This window comes from Stomoxys calcitrans, chromosome 1, assembly GCF_963082655.1.
Source record: "Stomoxys calcitrans chromosome 1, idStoCalc2.1, whole genome shotgun sequence".
Lineage (NCBI taxonomy): Eukaryota > Metazoa > Arthropoda > Insecta > Diptera > Muscidae > Stomoxys > Stomoxys calcitrans.
Window position 1 is genome coordinate 124,337,562 of NC_081552.1, and position 26,509 is coordinate 124,364,070.

Genomic DNA, 26,509 nt, shown 5'->3' on the forward strand with positions numbered 1-26,509 from the left:
TCCAAGATCCGACGCTCGCCGCCAGCCGCTCCTGGGAACAGTCGCTGATGTTGGCCATTGGTTATTTAAAGGCGTCAATAACTCGCCTTGTCATCTCGAGTATCATTGGCACTCAGTATTTAATTAAGAGCCAGTGCCACATGACTCCTCACTGAGACTCTCCTCTCGAAAATCCCTGACTGCCCGCGGCCGCATTATCAGCTACTCCGCATAAAAATGGAGCTTTCCACCATCCGCAACCTGTGGACGCGCCCGGTAGCTTTCAGCTGAGGTTCCCGTGATAACGATGGGCACCACACAAGTCGGAGCTCAAAGTTCCAGCCTGTGTGGTGCTCATAGTTATCCCGTATCGGCCGGGAAAACAGTAAGTGGTTTTAATATGGCTTACTTAGTTTAAAATTTTGCATAGATTCCATACAAATTGAATCACAATTTATAAATTTTTTGGATATACAACCAAAACTTTGCCCCAATTTTATCCAAAATCTGATTTTTAGCTTGTTAAAATATGTTCCAAAAATAATAATATTTTGGTCTCCTGTTGACAACTCTGTCATTTGTTTATTTCACTACCGCTTTTGTAGTGCGAGTAAATAGACGAATCTATTTTTAATTAAATAATTAATTATACCAGACTTGTAGTTAGTTGCAATTGTGCTGTAAATAAATTGTATTAAATCAAATTTTTAAGGGTTACGCTTTTAATACCTACAAAGATATGCGTTGTTAGAACCAAAGTTTGCATACATAATTTAATTTTAACAAAGCGGTAAAAATTAAGCACTGAAAAGAACCAAAAACATATTTTATTAACTATTTGTAATCGTCCATATACTTTGTCGGTTGAACGTGCTGCCTGCCTAAAAAAGCTTTTTCAAATCCAGAATAGCACACCCTATATTATTAACAAGGTGGCCAATTCAAGCATTTTCTGAAAGCTTATATATTCTAATTGTTAAACGATCAGACTTCTAGCTTCAAAGTTATAAAGGCTTTAAATAAAATGCTGAAATCGTTTTGGACAGAAAAACTGAGGTTGAGACCACAGTGCACGGCGTAGGACACAACTTCTTTGGAAATATTGAGATATTCAAGGCAGCCAAAGTTTAGTGCGAATGCCTGATCTTCCAGTCGGTAGATGAAGGATTGGGATTGCAGACCCGTAGTCTGACATGTATTGATTGGGGATCTGATTCATTCTTGAAATGAGATATCTAACTTCTTTATGGCACTATCGTGTTCGTTGTTCACTAACAAATATTAGTTTTAATCGGCCCCTATACCAGACTGCATCTTTATAATTCTGAGGAGGTTCTGGCAATTCCACCCATGACATTCAAGCGATCATCCCACTTCACATTATCCAAGGTATGCAGCACTTTTCTTCTCTTTAATTAATATCGCTATACCCCTATTAACAATGTGTCCTTAACGATGTTAGCAAATGACCTTGGACCCGCAATACTACTGTTCGACTTAGTTCTCTGCTGAACGTTACAGCATTAGGACATGTTGACTCAGGAATAGCCTGGCCAGCTTCTTTTGTCGGAGCTAATGGGGTAGCCAAATGGCGAAAATAAGATTGGAGTGAACTTGTCCTCAACATCCGAACCAAGTGTTTTCGCCAGAAATATTTGCCTGTCGAATAATGGAGTTTGGCGTTGCCATCCCGAGTGGATGGAAAATTTCTGTGTAAATACGTACACAGAAAATTTTGGATTTTTCTTATCGATTATGATAACGAGCTAAAGAACCAAAACTTTAAAACAAAGACGATTTTAAGATAAATTTAAATTTACGATTCAAAGATAAATTTAACTTCCTATTTATTAACGGACAGGATTATCCGTTTCAAACTTCGATCGCTTAGAAATTCTTATTTCACTTTACAGATGTCAACACAACTATTATTTTTGTACCCACCACCAAAGGATGGGGAATATACATTTTGTCATTCCGTTTGCAACACATCGAAATATCCATTTCCGACCCTATAAAGATAAAGTCACGCTACAGTCTTTAAAAAGCTGAAACATTGAACAGATTCTTTTTTTGTCCATAAGCAATTTAAGTTCCAAGATGGGCAATATCGGACTATATCTTGATATAGTCCGCATATAGACCGATCCGCCGATTTAGGTTCTTAGGCCCATATAAGCCACATTTATTATCCGATTTTTCTGGAATTTGGGACAGTGAGTTGTGTTAGGCCCTGCGACATCTTCTTCATATACCAAATACACCGATATCTCGATTTAAAGTTTTGGGCCCATAAATAGCGCATTTATTGTCCGATGTCGCCGAAATTTGGGACAGTGAGTTAAATTAAGCCCCTCGACATACTTCTGCAATATGGCAAAGATCGGTCCAGATTTGGATATAGCTGTCAAATAGACCGATCTCTGGATTTAAGGTCTAGGACCCTTAAAAGGCGCATTTATTGTCCGATGTCGCCGAAGTTTGGGACAGTGAGTTGTGTTAGGCCCTTCGACATTCTTCTTCAATTTGGCTCAGATCTGTCCAGATTTGGATATAGTTGCCGTAGAGGCCGAACTCTCGATTTAAGGTTTTGGGGCCATAAAATGCGCATTCTTTGTCCGATTTCGCCAAAATTTGGGACAGTGAGTCGTGTTAGGCTCTTCGACATTTATCTGAAACTTGGCCCAAATCGGCCCAGATTTGGATATAGCTGCCATATAGACCGATATCTCGATTAAAAGTTTTGGCCCCATAAAAGGCGCACTTATAATCCGATATCACTGAAATTTGACACAGTGACTTATGTTAGGCTTTTCGAAATCCGTGTCGTATATGGTTCAGATCGGTTTATTTTCAGATAAAAAAAGTCCAATATTTTGTTATACACAGTTGAACAATGACTTATACAAATTCTTTTTATACCCTCCACCACAGGAAGTGGGTTTACTAATTACGTCATTCCATTTGTAACACCTCGAAATATTCGTCTAAGACTTTAAGTCGATCTATAACGGTACGGTATGATTTTCAACAACTGTGCTAAGTATGGACTAAATCAGTCCATATCCTTATATAGCTGCCATATAAACCGATCTTCCAATTTGACTTTCTGAACCGAAGGCGCAATTATTATTCAATTTGCCTGAAATTTTCGAGGTGATATTTTTTATTACATGTAGTTCATGACAAGTACGATCATGACAAAATCGGTCAACAACTACATATAGTTCAAACTTTGCACGTTTTTTCTTGTTTAAACTTAGCATCTTTGCCTAAAAAAACTTGTTATTTAAAGACAGCCCTATTTCTAACTCTAGTTTACGTCTTCAACTAAGATTAGCTGTCGTCTTGTCCTAAAGTCAATTTCCTAACTTTCAACGATATTTTTAATTTCATATAAGATTTTTGTCTTTAATAACAAGTCGCAAAGTTAGGGATCTATTAACCTACCATTTGAACCAAAAGAATCCTTAGTACCAACAAAAATATTGTTCACCAAAGGAAATGTTTGGAAAATTGGTCATCTTTAAATTAAATTTGCTTTTGAATCGAATATTTAAAATTAGGAAAAACATATTTTCAGTGTATCTATTATTATGTTCAGAGATAATCCTACGGAGTGAAGAAAAACACGTCCGCCCTACTCAACCGTTCAACAATGTTAAAACAACAGTTAAAAGAGAATAACTAATTTATATATATTTTTTTTTAAATTTTGCTACGAATTGCGTTGCCTAAAAACATTCAGCACAGAAAATATTTTTGTATTAATCAACATAAAACATGTATTGTTTTTTAGGCCAACAACACCCAAGATTAGCAAGGGGAGAATCATACTCCTGCGGATATAAGCCATATCGCTGCGAAATTTGTAATTATTCGACAACCACTAAAGGCAATCTTTCCATACACATGCAATCCGATAAACATTTGAATAACGTCCAGGAACTAAACAGTTCACACAGTATTGTGGCTGCGGCTACCTCCGCTAATGGAATTGTAAAATTGGATAACACTGCAACAAACTACATACACCAATACAACATGATACGCCAACATCGTCCTCAAATTACTCTTTCCAATTGTGAGGGTGAAAGTAAATCCCTTCGTTCTTCTGAGTCTGAAGCAAAGGTACTGAAGAATGCTCCAAGCCTTAACGAATTAGGGTTTAGACCTAATCCGTCCTTCAGGTGTGACATGTGTAATTATGAGACTGCCGTAGCCCGAAACTTGAGAATTCATATGACCAGTGATAAGCATACGCAAAACCTAACGATATTGCAAAATAACATCAAACAAATGCAGGCCCTGTCGGTACTTCAACAACAGCAACAACAGCACAACCATAAACAATTGGGTGAGCAAATCATAGAAAATATCAGTGATCGACAATTTTCAAATTTGCCATACAACCAAGAGATAATGATGCACCTATTGCACCAAAATTCTGCATCTACAATAAAATTGTGCTCCGATAAGGATGTGACATTAATTAATACGGAAGACAAACAACAACTTGAATTTAACTCGGGTTATGGTGTGATACAAGAAGATTCTTCGGCTTTGACATCACTTAGTATAGAGCTCCCCTTCAGAAGAAACGACTGGCCTACAGAATATTTCAGTTGCTTAATATGTGAAAATTTCAGCACCAATGACATTGATGAACTTAACCAACACTTGACTCTTGATCGATCTAGTCAATTTTCTCCAATGGTTGAATCCAAACAGTCAACCAAATACAATTTCAACGATCGGTCATCGCCACCTTCGTGCGTATGGTCGGAAATCATGACCGTTCAAAATAACAATTATATTTGTTTCCTCTGCAAATACAAGACCAATCTTAGAGCAAACTTCCAGTTACACAGTAAAACCGATAAACATCTGCAGAAATTAAATTTCGTCAATCATCTGCGGGAGGGGGGCATACACAACGAGAATAAGTTAAAATACTACCAACAGCAACACCATCAGAAGGGAATATATCCCATGCAAATTAAATGCAATTGCTGCGATTTTTTCTCGAATTCCATCCAACAATTGAAAGTACATACAAAGAATCCCCATCACGACACTATGAGAGTAACATTCCAATACCTAAATGAACTATTGCGAAAGGAAATCAACAACACTGCTATGGATAATTCGGGAGGCGACGATAAGTCCGTGGAAGGTGCTGAGAATCCTTACCTAGCAAGCAAATGGAATGGAAAGAAGGGATTATACTGTAAATTGTGTAATATAACATTGCATTCCCTGATCAATATGATTCATCACATTAAGGCTTTGCATTATTTGCAAATTGACAATATAATTCGTATGGATGAAAACGATGAACAGCGATCTGAGTGTCGATTGGATGACATCTTTAAGTTATGTGACGTAGATCAGTCGGATAAAAATATCCAAAATGGAGCCTCTCGTGACTTTAGTTTCACATCTACAGACCCAGGTAATATAATGAACTATTTTTTCTTTTGATTCCAATATTTTAGCGATCGGTTCACGAATACACATTCCACCGGGGGTGTAGTATCTTAAAGGGAATCCATTTGGTGATTGTGGTAGAATTTTCCAACCATTTAAACTTTTTTGAAACACCCTCGACTTACTTTCGATTGATCTTTATAATGTAAACATGACATTTTACGAAAATACTCATATATTGAAACTGATCCATAAAGCTGTTATTACACGATAAGACTTGTCATATGGAATTTAAACAAGTAAAAGCGTGCTAAGTTCGGCCGGGCCGAATCTTATATACCCTCCACCATGGATCGCATTTGTCGAGTTCTTTTCCCGCCATCTCTTCTTAGGCAAAAAAAAGGATATAAGAAAAGATTTGCTCTGCTATTAGAGCGATATCAAGATATGGACCGGTTTGGACCACAATTAAATTATATTATGTTAGAGACCTGTGTAAAATGTCAGCCAATTCGGATAAGAATTGCGCCCTTTGTGGGCTCAAGAAGTAAAATAGAGAGATCGATTTATATGGAGACTGTATCGGGCTATAGACCGATTCAGACCATAATAAACACGTATGTTAATGGTCATGAGAGAATCCGTCGTACAAAATTTCAGGCAAATCGGATAATAATTGCGACCTCTAGAGGCTCAAGAAGTCAAGATCCCAGATCGGTTTATATGGCAGTTATATCAGGTTATAAACCGACTTGTACTTTATTTGACATAGTTGTTGAAAGTAACAATAAAAAACGTCTTGCGAAATTTTAGCCAAATCGGATAGGAATTGCGCCCTCTAGAAGCTCAAGAAGTCAAGTCCCCAGATCTGTTTATATGACAGCTATATCAGGTTATGGACCGATTTGAACCATATTTGGCACAGTTGTTGGATATCATAACAAAATACTACGTGCCAAAATTCATTCAAATTGGATAAGAATTGCGCCCTCTAGAGGCTCAAGAAGTCAAGACCCAAGATCGGTTTATATGACAGCTATATAAGGTTATGGACCGATTTGAGCCATACTTGGCACAGTTGTTGGATATCGTAACAAAACACGTCGTGCAAAATTTCATTCCAATCGGATAAGAATTGTGCACTCTAGAGGCTCAAGAAGTCAAGACCCAAGATCGGTTTATATGGCAGCTATATCAAAACATGGACCGATATGGCCCATTTACAATATCAACCGACCTACACTAATAAGAAGTATTTGTGCAAAATTTCAAGCGGCTAGCTTTACTCCTTCGGAAGTTAGCGTGCTTTCGACGGACGGACGGACGGACGGACATGGCTAGAACGACATAAAATTTCACGACGATCAAGAATATATATACTTTATGGGGTCTCAGACGAATATTTCGAGTAGTTACAATCAGAATGACGAAATTAGTATACCCCCCATCTTATGGTGGAGGGTATAAAAATTGGAACTCTGAAAGTAGTACACATCAATTGATACGTCCCACCCCAAAATCTACCATATATATATACACCAATCACGACAATATGGGACTCAACTGAAAGGTATTTAGGATAAGAAAGCGTATCTGATATGCAATTGTCGGACCAAGTGTTAGGGAGACCACCACAACCCCAAAAACACCCCTTAATCGGACATATTTACCGACCATGGCAATGTCGGACTCAAATGAAAGGTATTTGCGAGTAGAATCTGATATTCAAATGTGGGACCACGTTTCTGGGGGTCCACCCCTTCCCCAAAATACCACCCAAACAGGACTTATTTACTGACCATGGCAATATGGGGCTTAAATGAAAGGTATTTGAGTGTAGAATACGAAATCCAAATGTGGGGCCAAGTTTTCAAAGGGCCGCCCATCCCCGAGAACACCCCCCAAAGAAGACAAAGTTACGACCATAGCAATATGGGCTCAAATGAAAGGTCTTTGGAAGTAAAGCACGAATCTGATATCAATGTTCGGGAAAAGTGTCTATGGGGCCACCCGACCCCCATAACACCACCCAAATAGGAAGTATTTGCCGACCATTGCAATATAAGGCTCAAATAAGAGGTATTTTAGAGTAGAACACGGAATCTGATATATATTTTCAAAGTCAAGTCACTGAGGTGCGCCCCATCCCCCAGTACACTCCCCCTGCATGTCATGTTTGCCGAATATAGAAAAATGGAGCTCAAATCAAGGGTATTTGGGAGTAGACCATGAATCTGACATCAACATTAGGGACCAACTGTCTAGGGGCCATTCCACCACCATAACAACCCCCAAGTAGGACGTATTTGCTCACCAAGACAATTTGGGTCTTCAAGACAGTGGAACTCCATGTTCATAGTTTTTAGGGCCCATACCCCAAACCGGACATATTTGCTGGCCTTTTCAATAATGGGTTTAAGTGAATGGTATTAGAGATTTCAAAAGGAATTTAATGTCCAATTTTGAGGTCAATTGCATTATGGGGTTTAAATATATGAGAATAGAGCACGTTGCTGATATACTATTTGGGACAATGTGTTTGGGGGACGCCCGATCCTGTAAACTCCACTCAAAACATATGGCAATATGGGATTAAAATAAATGGTATTTGAGAGAAGACCACGATGGTATTTTTTCAGGGCCAAGAGTCTGGGGGATCACCTTACCCCCAAAAACACCCCTAAATTAGACATCATGAGGATATCGGGCTGAAATAAAGTATTTTAAGAATGGAGTACACCTTACATCCAAACTTAAATTCGTAGACCAATAAAGATTATTTGGGATTCAGATAAAGGCACTTTTATTGTTAAACTGTTTGTCAAGCGATATACTATTTTCGTAAATACCCCAAGGAAAATTTTGTTCCATATAAATAAAAGTACAATACATATGATAATACATGCTGATTAGAGCGAATACAGAATACAGAAATTGACAGTTCATATGACAAGTTATTGTGTAATAGCAGTTTAACACGATTTTACTAGTAAGAATGCAATTCGTACACATATTACACATTTATAAAGCAATTGCTGTCAATTTAACTAGATTTATTGAGTAAAATGTAATTCATTTGTTTTTGAATGAAGACAAAAGATAAAGCTTTGTAATGTTTGTTGTATGAAACATGGTGATCTATAAAGTGAACTTTAAACTTAAAAACAAATCATAGATGTTCTTTTTCAAGGAAACTTGAGATAAAAAATTTAACATATAAAAGCGTGTTAAGTTTGTCCGGGCCGAATCTTATATACCCTCCAGAATGGATCTCATTTTTCAAGTTCTTTCCCCGTTCCTTATAGGATCATAGTTGAAGTCATTGTGCAAAATTTCAGCCAAATCCCATAAGAATTGCGCTCTATAGGGGCTCAAGAAATAAAATCGGGAAATCGATTTTTATCAAAACCTAAACCGATTTACAATCCCACCTGATCAACACTAATATGAAGTATTTGTGCAAAATTTCAGGCCCCTAGCTTTATTCCTTCGAAAGTTAGTGTGCCTTCAACAGACGCACGGACATGTCTAAATCGACTTGGAATGTTAAGACCATCTTACTTTACTTTAATTGGCTATGACAGAATATTTCTTCCACTAGCCGAACGTAGAATAGCGTTCCAAGCGCCTCGATTTTCTGCGCTCATTTTAAAATCTCTGACACCAAGTTTCGAGGTGTCTCCCATAACTTGATCTTTTCATCGGGCTTTTGGTCTTCCCGGTTTGTGTGTACCACCGTGTTTGCCTTCAAAAGACTTCTTTGCTGGAGCTTCTTCATCCATTCTGACAACATGACCTAGCCAACGCAGCGTGTTGGTGCGTGTAACTATGCTATCGTCGTCATACAGCTCATACAGCTCGTGGTTCATACGTCGCCTATATTCTCCGTTAACGCAAACTGGTCCATATATTTTACGAAGAATCTTTCTCTCAAATACTCCAAGCACTGCCTCATCTGCTTTCACAAGTACCCATGCTTCAGAACCACATAACAGCACGGGTAGTATCAGTGTCTTGTAAAGTGTAGTCTTCGTCTGTCTAGAGGTGGCTTTGTTTCTAAACTGCTTACTTAGTCCAAAGTAGCATCTGTACTTGTCTAATACATCCGCCAGCGCGTATACTGCACCTTCTCTATAAAGAGTGCGAACATTCCAGGTGCAGATCCGCAAATCATGGTCCTTTTTTTGTTTGTGTGGGTCGTCAACGTTGGGGGGGTCCATTTTCACTATTTCTTTGTTTCTCATAGTAGTTCTATGTTTTCCGGGGGCGGGTTACTGGCCCAGCGCTCCAACCACATGGGTTTTGTGGGATTGCATGTATCCCTCGTTGTGGCGAGCCGCTTGCTCCAAGATACGACGCTCGCCGCCAGCCGCTCCTAACCTAGGAACAGACGCTGATGTTGGCCATTGGTTATTTGAAGTCGCCATTAACTCGCCTTGTCATCTCGAGTATCATTGGCACTCAGTATTTAATTAAGAGCTAGTGCCACCTGACTCCTCACTGAGACTCTCCTCTCGAAAATCGCTGACTGCCCGCGGCCGCATTTGCAGCTACTCCGCATAAAAACGGAGCTTTTCACCTTCCGCAACCTGTGGACGCGCCCGGTAGCTTTCAGCTAAGCTAAGCTAAGCTTCCCTTAGCTTTCAGCTAAGCTTCTTCCAGCCTGTGTGGTGCTCATAGTCATCCCGTATCGGCCGGTATTTTAAGACCATCAATATTGTATAATCTTTGTTGGGTCTCAGATAAATATTTCGATGTGTTACACACGGATTAACGAAATCAGTATACACCATATTCAATGGTGAAGGGTATAAAAGAAAATAATTTCAACACACAAAACAAATAGTACATATAATAATTTTTATACCCTCCACCATAGGATGGGGGGTATACTAATTTCGTCATTCTGTTTGTAACTACTCGAAATATTTGTCTGAGACCCCATAAAGTATATATATTCTTGATCGTCGCGAAATTTTATGTCGATCTAGCCATGTCCGTCCGTCTGTCTGTCGAAAGCACGCAAACTTCCGAAGGAGTAAAGCTAGCCGCTTGAAATTTTGCACAAATACTTCTTATTGGTGTAGCTCGGTTGGTATTGTAAATGGGCCATATCGGTTCATGTTTTGATATAGCTGCCATACAAACCGATCTTGGGTCTTGACTTCTTGAATCTCTAGAAGTCGCAAATCTTATCCGATTGGAATAAAATTTTGCACGACGTATTTTGTTATGATATCCAACAATTGTGCCAAGTATGGTTCAAATCGGTACATACCCTGATAAAGCTGCCATATAAACCGATCTTGGGTCTTGACTTCTTGAGCCTCTAGAGTGCGCAATTCTTATCCGATTTGAATAAATTTTGCACGACGTATTTTGTTATGATATCCAACCATTGTGCCAAGTATGGTTCAAATCGGTTCATAACCTGATATAGCTGCCATATAAACCGATCTTGGGTCTTGACTTCTTGAGCCTCTAGAAGGTGCAAATATTTTCCGATTGGAATGAAATTTTGGACGACGTGTTTTGTTATGACATTCAACAATTGTGCCAAGTATGGTTCAAATCGGTTCATAATCTGGTATAGCTGTCATATAAACCGTTCTTGGGTCTTGACCTTTTGAGCCTCTAGAGGGCGCAATTATCGTGCGATTTAACTGAAATTTTGCACATAGTGTTTTGGTATTACTTTCAACAACTGTGCTAAGTATGATTCAAATCGGTTTATAATCTGGTATAGCTGTCATATAAACCGATTTTGGATCTTGACTTCTTGAGCCAAGTGATGGCGCAATTCTCATCCGATTTGGCTGAAATTTTGCATGAGGTGTTTTGTTATGACTTCCAATAACTGCGCTAAGTATGGCGTAGATCGATATAGAACCTGATATAGCTGCCATATAAACCGATCTGGAATCTTGACTTCTCGAACCTCTAGAGGGCGCAATTATCATCCGATTTGGCTGAAATTTTGATTTGAAATTTTCATGACCTTCAACATACGTATCTGGTATGGTCTGAATCGATCAATAGCTTGATACAGCTCCCATATAAACCTATCTCCCGATTTTGCTTTTCGAGCCCTTACAAGGCGCAATTCTTATCCGAATGAACTGAAATAATACACAATGACTTCTACAATGTCAATCAGCATTCAATTATGGTCCGAATCGGACTATAACTTGATATAGCTCCAGTAGGATAACAGTTCTTATTCAATATTCTATGTTTGTCTAAAAAGAGATACCGCGCATAGAACTCGACAAATGCGATCAATGGTGGAGGGTATATAAGATTCGGCCCGGCCGAACTTAGCACGCTCTTACTTGTTTTGTGCTTAAGCCTTTGATTTTTGTAAGGGACTAACAAAGAGGCCTTTTGTTTTTGTAGTAAATGCATATATTACCACTGGTCACTTTATTTTGCACGTTTCACTGTTCTTATTTGAATTTCTTAAAAAGCTGAATGCGTTTCTTTGTAAATATTTTTGTGTTTCATCTTATATATAAAAATCAATTTGTATCTGTTTGTAGATTTGTTTATTTGTTTGTTTGTTTGTATGTTTGTGTGTTCCTTATAGACTCAGAAAGGGCTGAACCGATTTTCTTAAAATTTTCAAAGATGGTGCATAATGACCCCGTGGTGAAAATAGGGTACTACATTTCTTGATATCTGAAGGGGGGCGGATCCTCCCCCTTTCCCTAATTTTCAGAAACGCCAGATCTCGGAGATGGGTGGTGCGATTTAAGCGAAATTTTGTGTGCTCTCACATAGTACCCTAAAAATAAAAATTTGGTATCCCAATTTCGGATGGGGTACCTAGGGGGGCTGCCCGACCCCCAAAAACCTACCAAACATATTTTTAGACCAATCACGGCAATATGGGACTCAAATAAAAGGTATTTAGGATAAGAAAACGTATCTGATATCCAATTGTCGGACCAATTGCTAGGAGGACCACCCCAAGCCCCGAAACACCCCTAAATCGGACATATTTACCAACAATTGTAATATGGGACTTAAATGAAAGGTATTTGCGAGTAGAATACGAATCTGATATCCAAATGTGGGACCACGTTTCTGGGGGTCCACCCCTTCCCAAAAATAGCCCCCAAACAGGTTTTATTTACTGACCGTGGGAATATGGGTCTTAAATAAAAGGTATTTGAATGTAGAATACGAATCTAATATTCAAATATGGGACCAAGTGTTTGGGGGGGGGGCGCTTCTGACCACAAACATCCCCCAAAGGGGACAAATTTACGACCATAGCAATATGGGGCTCAAATGAAAGGTCTTTGGGAGTAAAGCACGAATTTGACATCAATATTTGGGAAAAGTGTCTATGGGGCCACCTCAGCCCCATCACACCACCAAAATAGTGATTATTTTCTGACTATTACAATATGAGGCTCAAATAAGAGGGTTTTTAAAGTGAAACACGAATTCGATATTTTCAAGGCCAACTCTCTGAGTGACCACCCCCAAAACACCCCCAATCCGGTCATGTTTGCCGACTATGGATATATGGGGACCATGTATTTACGGCATCATCCCTTTCCCAAAACACCCCCAAAAGGGAAAAAATTTTTCGACCATGCCAATATGTGGCTCAAATTAAAGGTATTTGAGAATAGAAAACAAATTTAATAACCTATTTTGGGGCCATATGTTTGGGGGACGACTCATCCTGTAAACTCCTTTTAAGCCAATGGCAATATGCGGTTTAAATAAATGGTATTTGAGAGAAGAGCACGATGCTGATATTTTTCCAGGGGCAAGTGTCTGGGGGCCACCTTTCCCCGAAAACACCACTAAATCGGACATTATGAAAATATCGGGCTGAAATGACGTATTTAAAGAATATAATACACCTTACATCCAAACTGAAATTCGTAGACCAATAAAGATCATATGGCATTCAGATAAAAGTACTTATATTGTTAAGCTGTTCGTCAAGCGATATACTATTTTCGTAGCATGGTATTTCACTAAAAGATCTTTAATTGTTGAAAATAAATATTCCAAGGAAACTTTTGTTCCATATAAAGTAAAAGAATGCGCAGCGGAGCGTGCCCGGGTCAGCTAGATATTTATAAATTTCAAAGGGGTGGGTTTTGGTTGTAATTACAACAACATATATTGTATGAATTTGATTGGTTGGTGCCATATTAATTTGTATATATAAATGGCAACATTTTGGCTAAAGAAACCCAAAAAAATCAAATGTGGTAACCTTATCAAACCACTGAAAGAACGATTTAGGAAAATTCGAAAAAAAAAACAACAAGTAAGCGTTGGTGTTGCAAAGTGTCGCTCAATGCTAGTTAGTACTTTGACATTTGAACTTTGTGCCGAAAGCACAAAGTCGCATGAAAGAAGTAGTTACTAGCAATGCATAAAAGTCATTACAAAATGAAGTTGGAACGAAAAGCAATTGCAATGAATTATATTTAATTTGGAATTAAACAATGGCATTACAAATACAATTATTACCTGTATTTTATTACTGCATTTCATAAAACTGTATTATAAATTGCTGTATTTTATGTTTCTTTTTTCAGAAATAAATCAGCCGCGTACAAGCGATGAGAAACCTTTAGAAATTGCAGGATACGATTCAGCTGGATCGAGTACAATTGCAACTGACCAAAGAGATGTCTGTTCAAACATCGCATACTTTGATAATGATCAAAGTGACATGTCAAACATGATTTTTCGCTGTTTTCATTGTCCCTTTTCTGCGTATAACAAACATGACATGAAACTTCACATGGAATTATTGCACCAGGATAAGGGGAATGGAGAGCTTATATTTCGGTCACCAAGCAACATCAATTCCGTTTCTCCTGACTCTGTGGGGAAGCAAGAAGTGCTTTCAGGTGGTGAGTTTAATGACAGCGATTCACAAAGCTCTTTGCTAACTGCAAGCGAAAAGAGCAATGTGAACAAGGATGAGAAACCAGGCAATCTAAACATATTTCCAGCACAAATCCAATGTCCCCTGTGCCATGATGTTTTTATGGATGTACAAGAGTTCGATACTCACTTGTTGAACTTACACAGTGTCGGTAGAGATGGGCTCATCCGCCTTATAAGTCAACTACGATCTCTTGTGGCAAAAGAAACTGATTCTAATCAATGTAAGGAGAATAAGCTGGCGGTAGCGGATAGGAGAATTTCCAATAGTACAAACGTATCTGAATCTCTGGACTCCGCGCCCGACATATACTGTTGCCAGCAATGCGATGCAGTTTTTAAGAGAGAACAACAGTTGCTCCTGCATGCCCAGCAAATGAAACATTACATAATTAAACAAGGAGAATATCTTTGTTTAGCCTATAATGCCACACAAAATAGCTGCGCTTTGCGCTTTCCCACTCCCGCTGCCATGTTCACCCACTACAACGATAAACATATCAATTTAGTCATTTCCGAGAGACATGTTTACAAGTATCGCTGTAAACATTGTTCTCTTGCATTTAAAACTCGAGAAAAGTTGTCAACGCATCTAGTATACCATACGATACGTGATACAACAAAGTGTAGGATATGCATGCGAAGCTTTCGCACGGTACAGGCTCTCGAAAGTCATATGGAAATTACACATAACGAATCCAGAAATGCGTTTAAATGTAGCGAAGATTCCGAAATTGAAAGTAAAGTTTCACGCGATGAAAATAATTTATTCGTTGCCCCATCTCCCGAACCAGTTCGGAATGAATTACAAGCAACACCAACCCAACCAGTAGATCAAGAGATGCCACCAACTGTGATAACAGAACCAGTGAAAGCGCGTCCTCCGGACACAGATGAATTGTATCAAAATTATGGCCAAAAAACCAACTCAAATTCAGAGGACATGAGCACACTACATAACCTGCAGAAAATTGCCACTGCTGCCGCTGCTTCGGGATTTGCTCTAAACCCAGTTGAGATGTTAAATATAATTCAGTTTCACCATCTCATGTCTTTGAATATAATGAATTTGACTCCCCCCTTGCTAATAAGTGGAACTAATGCGATCTCCACTGGACATACAACACCAGCTGCTACAGACAGTGGACCAACAGAAAACACTCCTGCAGACCACAGAAGAACGCCACCACTGGAGAAAACACCCACGCCGGTGACATTTGAAGGCCAGAATACGAAATATAAAAAAAATGTTTCGGTTGTTACAAACCCACAGGTAAATTAAATTAAAATTAGCCGTCTTTGTTACGCCCCGGCTAATACTGTAGCAATGCTTCAAGAAAATACAATAACATTTTAAGAATTAAAACCACAAGAGTCAATGGGGCATGGCATGATCATGTTCTAAAAGCTATCCCTAAAAAGACAACTTTACAACACTACAACTTTACACATTCAACATTCCTCATAAGTAGACAGTTTTAGCTCTTCATATTCGAATTACGTATATTCAACCTATTAAAGAAAAAGATAGCCTATTGGGCAATAATGCCAAGGTGTAATGCACATATGCAATTCTGTTACAAACTGCTTATTTTAATAAAAAAGAAAAATGATTACATGTATAGGTAAATGTAAGGGTTAAGAATATTATAAGCAAAGCCATGTTTAAACCCAACGCACCTCTTTGGGTATTTATAAATTTCCAGATATTTTAGTAGTGAATTAATTTTCCTAAAAATTTTTGATGATTTCGTATTCTCTGCATATAAACCTGACCTTATGATATTATAAAATCGGAACTTAGTTATATACAACCGATATATAGCAATAAATTGGTCGTTTTCCATCCAATTTCGACGAAATTTGACACTGTGAGTTCTGGTAGACCCCTATCCAATTTTGGCCTATAGACCGACCGCCTAATCTCCCGATTTAGGGTATTAAGGCCATAAAAGATCCATTTACTACCCAATTCGATGAAAATTGGCACAGTGTGTTCTGGTAGAGGTTTATCAAAACTCACTGTTTCAAACTTCATCACCCCATTTTATGGGGTCAATACTCTATATAGGACTAAATTTGAATGAATTTTCTAAGGACAAAATTTTAGCGAAAAAAGCCAAAATTTTAATAAAATGTTGGCGGTAAGAATTGCTGTAACTTGTTTTAGTCGCCCACTTTACGCTAATCCAAATTTTATTCCGATACCTTCTTCCTAACACGAGCTAGAGTTTTTCAAGGCAGCTCTTTTTTGATCAGCGTAAAATTCTAGGACAATCTAACCATGTCCGTCCGTCTGTCTGTTGAAATCACGCTACAGTCTTTACAAAATAGAGATATTGAGCTGAAACTTAGCACCGATTCTTTTTTTGTCCATTAGCAGGTTAAGTTCGAAGATGGGCTATATCGGACTATATCTTGATATAGGCCCCATATAGACCGATCCACCGATTTAGAGTCTTAGGTCCATAATAGCCACATTTATTATCCGATTTTGTTAAAATTTGGGACAGTGCGTTGTGTTAGGCCCTTCGAGATCCTTCTTCAATTTGGCCCTGATCAGTCCAGGTTTGATATAGCTGACATATAGACCGATATCGAATTGATTTGAATTCCATAATTCATAAGGCAATTGATGAGGAGCTCATAGTGATTGAGGGACGAAAATTCTACTAGAAATTTGTTGGTGCTGTTGGCTTTGACCGTAGATTTGTGCACAGTGAAGCATTATTTAAAACATTTAAAAATGTACTTCTTAAATTTGTATTTTCTTCCAAGAAAAACTTTTTATAAAGAAAAGATTTTTTGAATAATGATTTAGTTACGAAAATCTTTAACGAAATTCGACGAGTCAAATTGCATGTTTACAAAAAGGTGGAAATTAATTTCGTGTTTCACAGTGAAATAGCCATTTTTTCACAATTACATTTTTGAAAAACTACAAAAAGATCACTGATAACATAGCACTTTTGTTTACATTTTATCATATATAATGGGAATGTCCCAATAATTGAAATTCGAAAGTCTGTTTCAAAATTTATATATACAAAAAGTAATCACAAAAAATATTAAGTTTTACTGTCGGACACGAACTTAATGCCCCCTTTAAGTGAGGAAATGTTTTAAAAAAATATTAGTCAGGAGACTTTTATCCTTTAGAGCAAGTTTTGTATAACACTTTCGGTTGACGCTAGGTCATTTCACATCAATTAGTGGGCAAAGAAAGAAAAATGTTTACAACTGCAATAACGTTTCTGATTTTTTGTTCTACAGCCTTTTCTTATTTTATCTCCAATAAATTAGGACAACTTTAGGACTTGTAAAGACACGATGGAAATTATAATCAAACATAATAGTTGGATGCAATTTTACCGGTCATATTTTCCAATTTTTGTTTGTTTCTCTTTCGAGACGAGCTCAATGATCGGAGATGCAAATGAAAAAGGAAAGCCAAAGATAGCAACACACACCAACCACTATGGTTGGTGTGGGACTTGTGTTTACTACGAAAGCTCGGGAGGACGCAAGGGTGGTATTTATACCCAAGCCCGCCAAGGCAAGTTATACGACACCAATGGCCTACAAACCTATAAGCCTTACGTCCTTTCTAGTCAAAACCATGGAACGTATTGTGGACACCATGATAAAGAGTAGGACATCCAGCGAACTGCTCAGAAACAAACAGCATGCCTATGTCAAGGGCGGCATGCGTTGACATCGATGGGGCTTTTAACAATGTGAGGACCGACACACTGATCCAATTCTTAGACCAGTACGGGGTGGACCGGGTCCTTAGAGACTAGCAAAACCATATGCTAGTAAGGAACAGATGGATAAATTGTGTGTCCGATGACATTAATATAATCAAACATAATAGTTGGATGCAATTTTACCGGTCATATTTTCCAATTTTTGTTTGTTTCTCTTTCGAGACGAGCTCAATGATCGGAGATGCAAATGAAAAAGGAAAGCCAAAGATAGCAACACACACCAACCACTATGGTTGCTGTGGGACTTGTGTTTACTACGAAAGCTCGGGAGGACGCAAGGGTGGTATTTATACCCAAGCCCGCCAAGCCAAGTTATACGACACCAATGGCCTACAAACCTATAAGCCTTACGTCCTTTCTAGTCAAAACCATGGAACGTATTGTGGACACCATGATAAAGAGTAGGACATCCAGCGAACTGCTCAGAAACAAACAGCATGCCTATGTCAAGGGCGGCATGCGTTGACATCGATGGGGCTTTTAACAATGTGAGGACCGACACACTGATCCAATTCTTAGACCAGTACGGGGTGGACCGGGTCCTTAGAGACTAGCAAAACCATATGCTAGTAAGGAACAGATGGATAAATTGTGTGTCCGATGACATTAATATAAGGGAGAAAGTGGCACAAGACACGCCATTTCTTTGGTTGCCCACCATAAATGACGTATTACGGATGCTGACTGACTGGGATTTGAGCCCGTCTGGTACGCAGACTATGTTTTAGTACTTCTAAGGAGTAAGGATCTGAACCAGCAATGCAGAAGGGCCGATGGCATATGACTGGGCTAGACCCAGAGGTCTCAATGTTAATCCAGAGAATACTGAAATATGCCTGCTCACGAGGAAAACGGTGGCAGGCAAATTTAACGCACCACGTTTCCTCAATTAAACGGTTTCCATATCTGACAAGTTCAAATACTTAGGTGTGAACTTGGACAGGAAACTGAATTGGAAGTGTCACATTGAGGAGCGTTCTGAGAAGGTTCACATATGTTGGCCTGTGTGTAGACGGGCCTGAATCCGAGGATAGTCCACTGGCTCTACAGGAGCGTGATTAGACCAATACTTACTTACGCCTCAGTAGTTCGGTGTTCTGCTATGGAGAAAAAATGCAACATTAGGACTATACAACAGGTTTAGAGAACATGTTGTCTTGGCATAGGCGTAGCGATGTGGACCACTCTTACTAGGGTAATGGAGACCATTCTTGATATCCGACCCACAGACATACAGAATAAGTGTGAGGCATCCACTGTGGCTATGGGACTTAAGGCGGTGGGAGAGTGGATAGGGGATATGGGCAGGTCACACCATCGCGGTACAATCGAGGCGACAATAGGAAACCTGGAAGGAAGGGAAGAGGTTTCCGCTCCCAGAGAAATTATTGGTTAGAATTCGATCATAAGAACAAAAAGATAATAATGACCAAACATTTTCAATTGTTTGAACTACAGCTTGGTTATTTTCATAGTTCAAAAGCTATCTTAACCACAATTCAATAATCAGAGTAAAAAGAAGATGCTACTTACCGATATTTTATCTCCTAATGCTGGCAACATTTGTGAGGTACTATGCCGTGTAAAACTTCTCTCCAAAGAGCTGTCGCACTGGGGCACGCCGTTCGGCGCGGGCAAAATTTGCAATTTTTACTTACCGATAAATCAGTTCCATCAGTCATTTCCGCAAAAAAAAAATTATTTTGCTTCTGCCAATTGTATCAACAACGTTTTAATTTCTGCATTACCACCAAAGAGTTAGCACAACACCCTTACTGTAGTTTTGCTTGTTACCCTACCGATAGTTGTGCTAACTGCCATACCGGATTTCAACTAACCGACGCACGCTTTATGCAAGTTTTATTTTTGATAACATAACATAAACTGGACAATAACCTCAACACCAACGTTGGTTGAGGCAACAAATCTTGTTTCTTGAGGTCGAGTGCGTGGCACTGCAGTCAGCGGCACAGTCTTGGATTGACGGAACCCTAGTATTGCCATCTGGAAGACTATGTTACATGGATGGATCATAGCTAGAGGACAGAGTAGGCCTGGGGGTCTACATTGAGAACTGAGATCTGTTTTAGACTGCCTGACTATAATACGGTCCTGAAGCGAAGATCCGGGCGATCACGGAATGCGTGAGGTGGTGTGGTGTTAACACGAGGACGTCGCGTGTGTGAACATCTTTACGGATAGTAGACAGGCCATAAGGGTAATAACCACAAGGACGGTAAGATCACGAACATTGTTGGAATATAAGAAGGAGATTAACGCCTTCTTTTTTATTACTCCTGAACATACCTATCATCCTACGCTTACGGCGTCCATTAATATTGACAATACGTTTTATCGATTAAAGAGAAATCCGAAGAAAACTGAATATCGATACAATTTAAAGCGCACAGACTTCACGATTCTTTGCAATTCCTTATTTTACGTCGTCTGGCCCTCTCTAGATGTACATGTCTCGATCTGGCACTTCTCTTTCTACGACACATTGTGTTCGTGTTTCACATTATCCGTACCAACAACTCGTATGAGCGACCTCCAGTCCTCCCGGGTTTTGCAAAGAATTAAGGAGAAGGCTGAGAAACTGAAGAAACAGACATTTTAAGAAGTTTAAAAGAGATAACTCTAACGTAAATTACGCGAGATATATTAGGTATCAATGTTTAAGTAACGATAGCTAAGGAAGATATTTTGAGAAATAGCCTTAACGCTAACCCTAAGAAATTTTTTAGTTCTGTCAATTCCAAAAGGAAATATACTAGCCTTCCTTAACACCCTTAAATATCTTAATACGGAATCTTCTGACACAGCTGAGATTGCGAATATATTCGCCGACGTTTTTTGCGATAAACACTTTCACTTTTTTTGCGATAAACACTTTCAACACGATATCTAAGATAAGATTGAATGCCATCTGCAGTGTTAAGGAACTGTGCGACTTCGTTGTATGTTCTCTTAACGGATTTATTCAACTACTCTTTATCCTCTGAATGTTTTCCTGCTCTGCTGAAAGATAGCTTTGTTATCCCACTTCATAACAAAGGAAGTAGAGGTAACGTGGAAAATTCAAGAGGAGTAGCAAAACTTAGTGCTATTCCAAAACTGTTTGAGAAATTGGTGACGAGTAGGATCATTCATATGCAAAGCTCTGTATTTTCTGTATCTCAACATGGATTTATTAGAGGAAGATCAACATCTACATTGGCTAGCACTATGGAAGGCAATATTGAAGCATTTATTCGTGAGACACCCGCCGAAATGTTGGAAAGAGTATGCCAAAATTGGGCAAGCAGATGCACCATTTGAGAAGCAGTCACGGTACACTTTTGCATGAAATAATCTTCAAAAATTAAATTATATGAACCGAACTACCGATTCAAATAAGGATTTCATGCATTTTTATACCCTCCACCATAAGATGGGGGGTATACTAATTTCGTCATTCTGTTTGTAACTACTCGAAATATTCGTCTGAGACCCCATAAAGTATATATATTATTGATCGTCATGACATTTTATGTTGATCTAGCCATGTCCGTCCGTCTGTCCGTCCGTCCGTCCGTCTGTCTGTCGAAAGCACGCTAACTTCCGAAGGAGTTTAGCTAGCCGCTTGAAATTTTGCACAAATACTTCTTATTAGTGTAGGTCGGTTGGTATTGTAAATGGGCCATATCGGTCCATGTTTTGATATAGCTGCCATATAAACCGATCTTGGGTCTTGACTTCTTGAGCCTCTAGAGTGCGCAATTCTTATCCGATTGGAATGAAATTTTGCACGACGTGTTTTGTTATGATATCCAACAACTGCGCCAAGTAAAGTTCAAATCGGTTCATAACCTGATATAGCTGCCATATAAACCGATCTTGGGTCTAGACTTCTTGAGCCTCTAACGTGCGCAATTCTTATCCGATCAGAATGAAATTTTGCACGACGTGTTTTGTTATGACATCCAACAACTGTGCCAAGTATGGTTCAAATCGGTCCATAACCTTATATAGCTGCCATATAAACCGATCTTGGGTCTTGACTTCTTGAGCCTCTAGCGTGCGCAATTCTTATCCGATCAGAATGAAATTTTGCACGACGTGTTTTGTTATGATATCCAACAACTGTGACAAGTATGGTTCAAATCGGCCCATAGCCTGATATAGCTGCCATATAAACCGATCTTGGGTCTTGACTTCTTGAGCCTCTAGAGGGCGCAATTCTTATCCGAATGCAATGGAATTTCGCACGACGTGTTTTGTTATGATACCCAACAACTTTGCCAAGTATGGTTTAAATCGGTCCATAACCTGATATAGCTGTCATATAAACCGATCTTGGGTCTTGACTTCTTGAGCCTCTAGAGTGCGCAATTCTTACCCAATTTGAATGAATTTTGGCACGTAGTATTTTGTTACGATATCCAAAAACTGTGCCAAGTATGGTTCAAATCGGTTCATAACCTGATATAGCTGTCATATAAACAGATCTGGGGATTTGACTTCTTGTGCCTCTAGAGGGCGCAATACCTATCCGATTTGGCTGAAATTTTGCATGACGTATTTTATTGCTAGTTTCAACAACTGTGTCAAATAAGGTTCAAATCGGTTCATAACCTGATATAGCTGCTATATAAACCGATCTGGGATCTTGACTTCTTGACCCCTAGAAGTCGCAATTATTATCCGATATGCGTGAAATTTTGTACGACGGATCCTCTCATGACCATCAACAAACGTGTTTATTATGGTCTGAATCGGTCTATAGCCCGATACAGATCCCATAAAAATCGTTCTCTCTATTTTACTTCGTGAGCCCCAATGGGCGCAATTCTTATACGAATTGGCTGAAATTTTACACAGGTCTCCAACATATAATTTAATTGTGGTCCGAACCGGACCATATCTTGATATCGTTTTAATAGCAGAGCAACTCTTTTCTTATATCCTTTTTTGCCTAAGAAGAGATGCCGGGAAAAGAACTCGACAAATGCGATCCATGGTGGAGGGTATATAAGATTCGGCCCGGCCGAACTTAGCACGCTTTTACTTGTTTTGAATTACTTGTTTTTTTTTTTGTTTTGTTTTTTATTTCCTTTATCCCAATCTGAACGGATTTTTCCAAAATTCATAGCGTTTGTCTTTAGGCTTAAAAAGTTTTATGCAAATTTCCTTGATGATTGGATAATAAATGCGATCTCTACCTTTATTGCAAACAAGTAAAATCATGCTAAGTTCTGGCGGGCCGAATCTTATATACCCTCCACCATAAATCGCATTAGTCGAGTTCTTTTCCCGGCATCTCTTCTTAGGCAAAAAAAGGATATAAGAAAAGATTTGCTCTGCTATTAGAGCGATATCAAGATATGGTTCGGTTTGGACCACAATTAAATTATATGTTGGAGACCTGTATAAAATGTTAGGCAATACGAATAAGAATTGCGCCCTTTGGGGGCTCAAGAAGTAAAATAGAGAGATCAATTTATATGGGAGCCCTTTGTTTTGAGGAAGGGACGGTGCCCCAAATACATGGTCCCATATATGGATATCAGATGCGTATTCTACTCCCAAATACATTTATTTGAGCCACATATTGCGATGGTCGGCAAATAATTGCTATTTGTGGGGTATTTTGGGCAAGGGCTACTCGCACAGAAAATTGGTCCCATAAGTGGGTATCAATTCCGTGCTCTATTCTCTAATACCTTTCTTTCGATACCCACATTGACAAGGTTGGTTAATATGGCCGATTTAGGGGTGTTTTAGGAAGCCACTTAGCCCTGAAAATATATCAGCATCGTGCTCTATTCTCATATATCTTAAGTACCTTTCATATGAACCCCATATTGCCATTTTTCTTCAAATTGTATATCAAATTCGTTTCTTATCTCAAATACCTTTTATTTAAACCCCTTATTGCAAATGTCAACAAATATGTCCGGTTTGGGGTATGGGCCCTAATAACTATCTATATCGAACTCCACTGTCTTGAAGACCCAAATTGGCTTAGTGAGCAAATACGTCCCAAATACCTTTCATTTGAGCCCCATATTTCAATAGCCGGCAAAAATGACCGTTTTGGGGATGGGGTGGCCACTCAGTGACTTGGCCCTTAAAATATTTATCAGATTCGTTTTCTACTCTAACATATGTCTTATTGGAGCCCTATATTGCAATGGTCAGCAAATACTTCCTATATGGGTGGTATTATGATTGTGGGGTGGCCCCATAAACACATTTTACCGAATGTTGATATCAGATTCGTGCTTTACTCCCAAAGACCTTTCATTTGAGCCCCATGTGGCTATGGTCGTAAATTTGTCCCCTTTGGGGGAGGTTTTTGGGGAGAGGCGGCCCCCCAAACACTTGGTCTCATATTTGGATACCAGATTCGAATTCTACACTCAAATACCTTTTTTTTAAGACCCATATTCCCATGGTCAGTAAATAAGTCCTGTTTGGGGGGTGTTTCGGGGAAGGGGTGGACCCCCAGAAACGTGGTCCCACATTTGAATATCAGATTCGTATTCTACTCGCAAATACCTTTCATTTGAGTCCCATATTGCCATGGTTGGTAAATATGTCCGATTTAGGGGTGTTTTGGGGGTTGGGGTGGTCCCCCTAGCACTTGGTCCGACAATTAGATATCAGATACGTTTTCTTATTCTAAATACCTTTCATTTGAGTCCAATTGTCGTGATTGGTCAAAATATATAATTGGTAGGTTTTTGGGGGTGGGGCGGCCCCCCTAGGTACCCCATCCGAAATTTGGATACCAAAGTTTTGTTTTTAGTTTTCTATGAGAGAGCACACGAAATTTCGCTTAAAATGCGCCACCAATCTCCGAGATCTGGCGTTTCTGAAAATAAGGGTAAGGGGGAGAGCCCGCCGCCTTCAAATATCAAAAAATGTAGTACCCTATTTTCACCACGGAGTCATTATGCACCATCTTTGAAAATTTCAAGAAAATCAATTCAGCGGTCTATAAGGAACACACAAACAAACAAACCGACAAAGAAACACAAATTGATTTTTATACCCACCACCGAAGGATGGGGGTATATTCATTTTGTCATTCCGTTTGCAACACATCGAAATATCCATTTCCGACCCTATAAAGTATATATATTCTTGATCAGCGTAAAAATCTAAGACGATCTAGCCATGTCCGTCCGTCTGTCAGTCTGTCTGTTGAAATCACGCTACAGTCTTTAAAAATAGAGATATTGAGCTGAAATTTTGCACAGATTCTTTTTTTGTCCATAAGCAGGTTAAGTTCGAAGATGGGCTATATCGGACTATATCTTGATATAGCCCCCATATAGACCGATCCGCCGATTTAGGGTCTTAGACCCATAAAAGCTTCATTTATTATCCGATTTTGTTGAAATTTGGGACAGTGAGTTCTGTTAGGCCCTTCGATATCTTTTGTCAATTTGGCTCCGATCGGTCCAGATTTGGATATAGCTGCCATATAAACCGATCCTCCGATTTAGGGTCTAAGGCCCATAAAAGCGACATTTATGGTCCGATTTCGCTGAAATTTGGGACAGTGAGTTGTCTTAGGCCCTTTGACATGTTTCTTTAATTTGGTCCAGATCGGTTCAAATTTGGATATAGCTGCCATATAGACCGATTTCTTGATTTATGGTTTTGGGCCCATAAAATGCTCATTTATTGCCCGATGTCGCCGAAATTTGGAACAGTGAGTTAAGTAAAGCCTCTTGACATACTTCTGCAATATCGCACAGATCGGTCCAGATTTGGATATAGTTGCCATATAGACCGATATCTAGGTTTTAGGTTTTGGGGCCATAAAAGACGCATTTATTGTCCGATGTCGCTGAAATTTGAGACAGTGAGTTTGGTTAGGCTCTTCGACGTCCTTCTTCAATTTTGCCCAGATCGGTCCAGATTTGAATATAGCTGTCATATACACCGATCTCTGGATTTAAGGTTTAGGGCCCATAAAAGAGGCATTTATTGTCCGATTTCGCCGAAATTTGGGACAGTGCTTAGTGTTAGGCTCTTCGACATGTTTATGCAAATTGGCCCAAATCGGTCCAGATTTGGATATAGCTGCCATGTAGACCGATATCTCGATTTAAAGTCTTGGCCCCATAAAAGGCGCATTTATAATCCGATTTCACTGAAATTTGACACAGTGACTTATGTTAGGCTTTTCGACATCCGTGTCGTATATAATTCAGACCGGTATGAGGTATATGAGTATAAGGTATGAAATTTTCACCGAATTTTGATGAAAGGTGGTTTACATATATACCCGAGGTGGTGGGTATCCAAAGTTCGGCCCGGCCGAACTTAACGCCTTTTTACTTGTTATATATAAGATACTAGCTGAACCCGGCCCGCTCCGCTGTGCCTTCTTTTACTTTATATGGAAC

General features: G+C 39.1%; 1 protein-coding gene across 1 annotated transcript in view; it reads left to right on the forward strand.

Annotated features, from left to right (window-relative positions):
* Positions 1-26,509, forward strand: part of LOC106093249 (zinc finger protein 2) — a 147,576-nt gene that overhangs the window by 111,143 nt on the left and 9,924 nt on the right. Inside the window, exons 6-7 of the mRNA XM_059360796.1 lie at positions 3,779-5,434; positions 13,980-15,607. Of these exons, the coding sequence (XP_059216779.1) occupies positions 3,779-5,434; positions 13,980-15,607 (3,284 nt within the window). The remainder of the gene's footprint in view (positions 1-3,778; positions 5,435-13,979; positions 15,608-26,509) is intronic.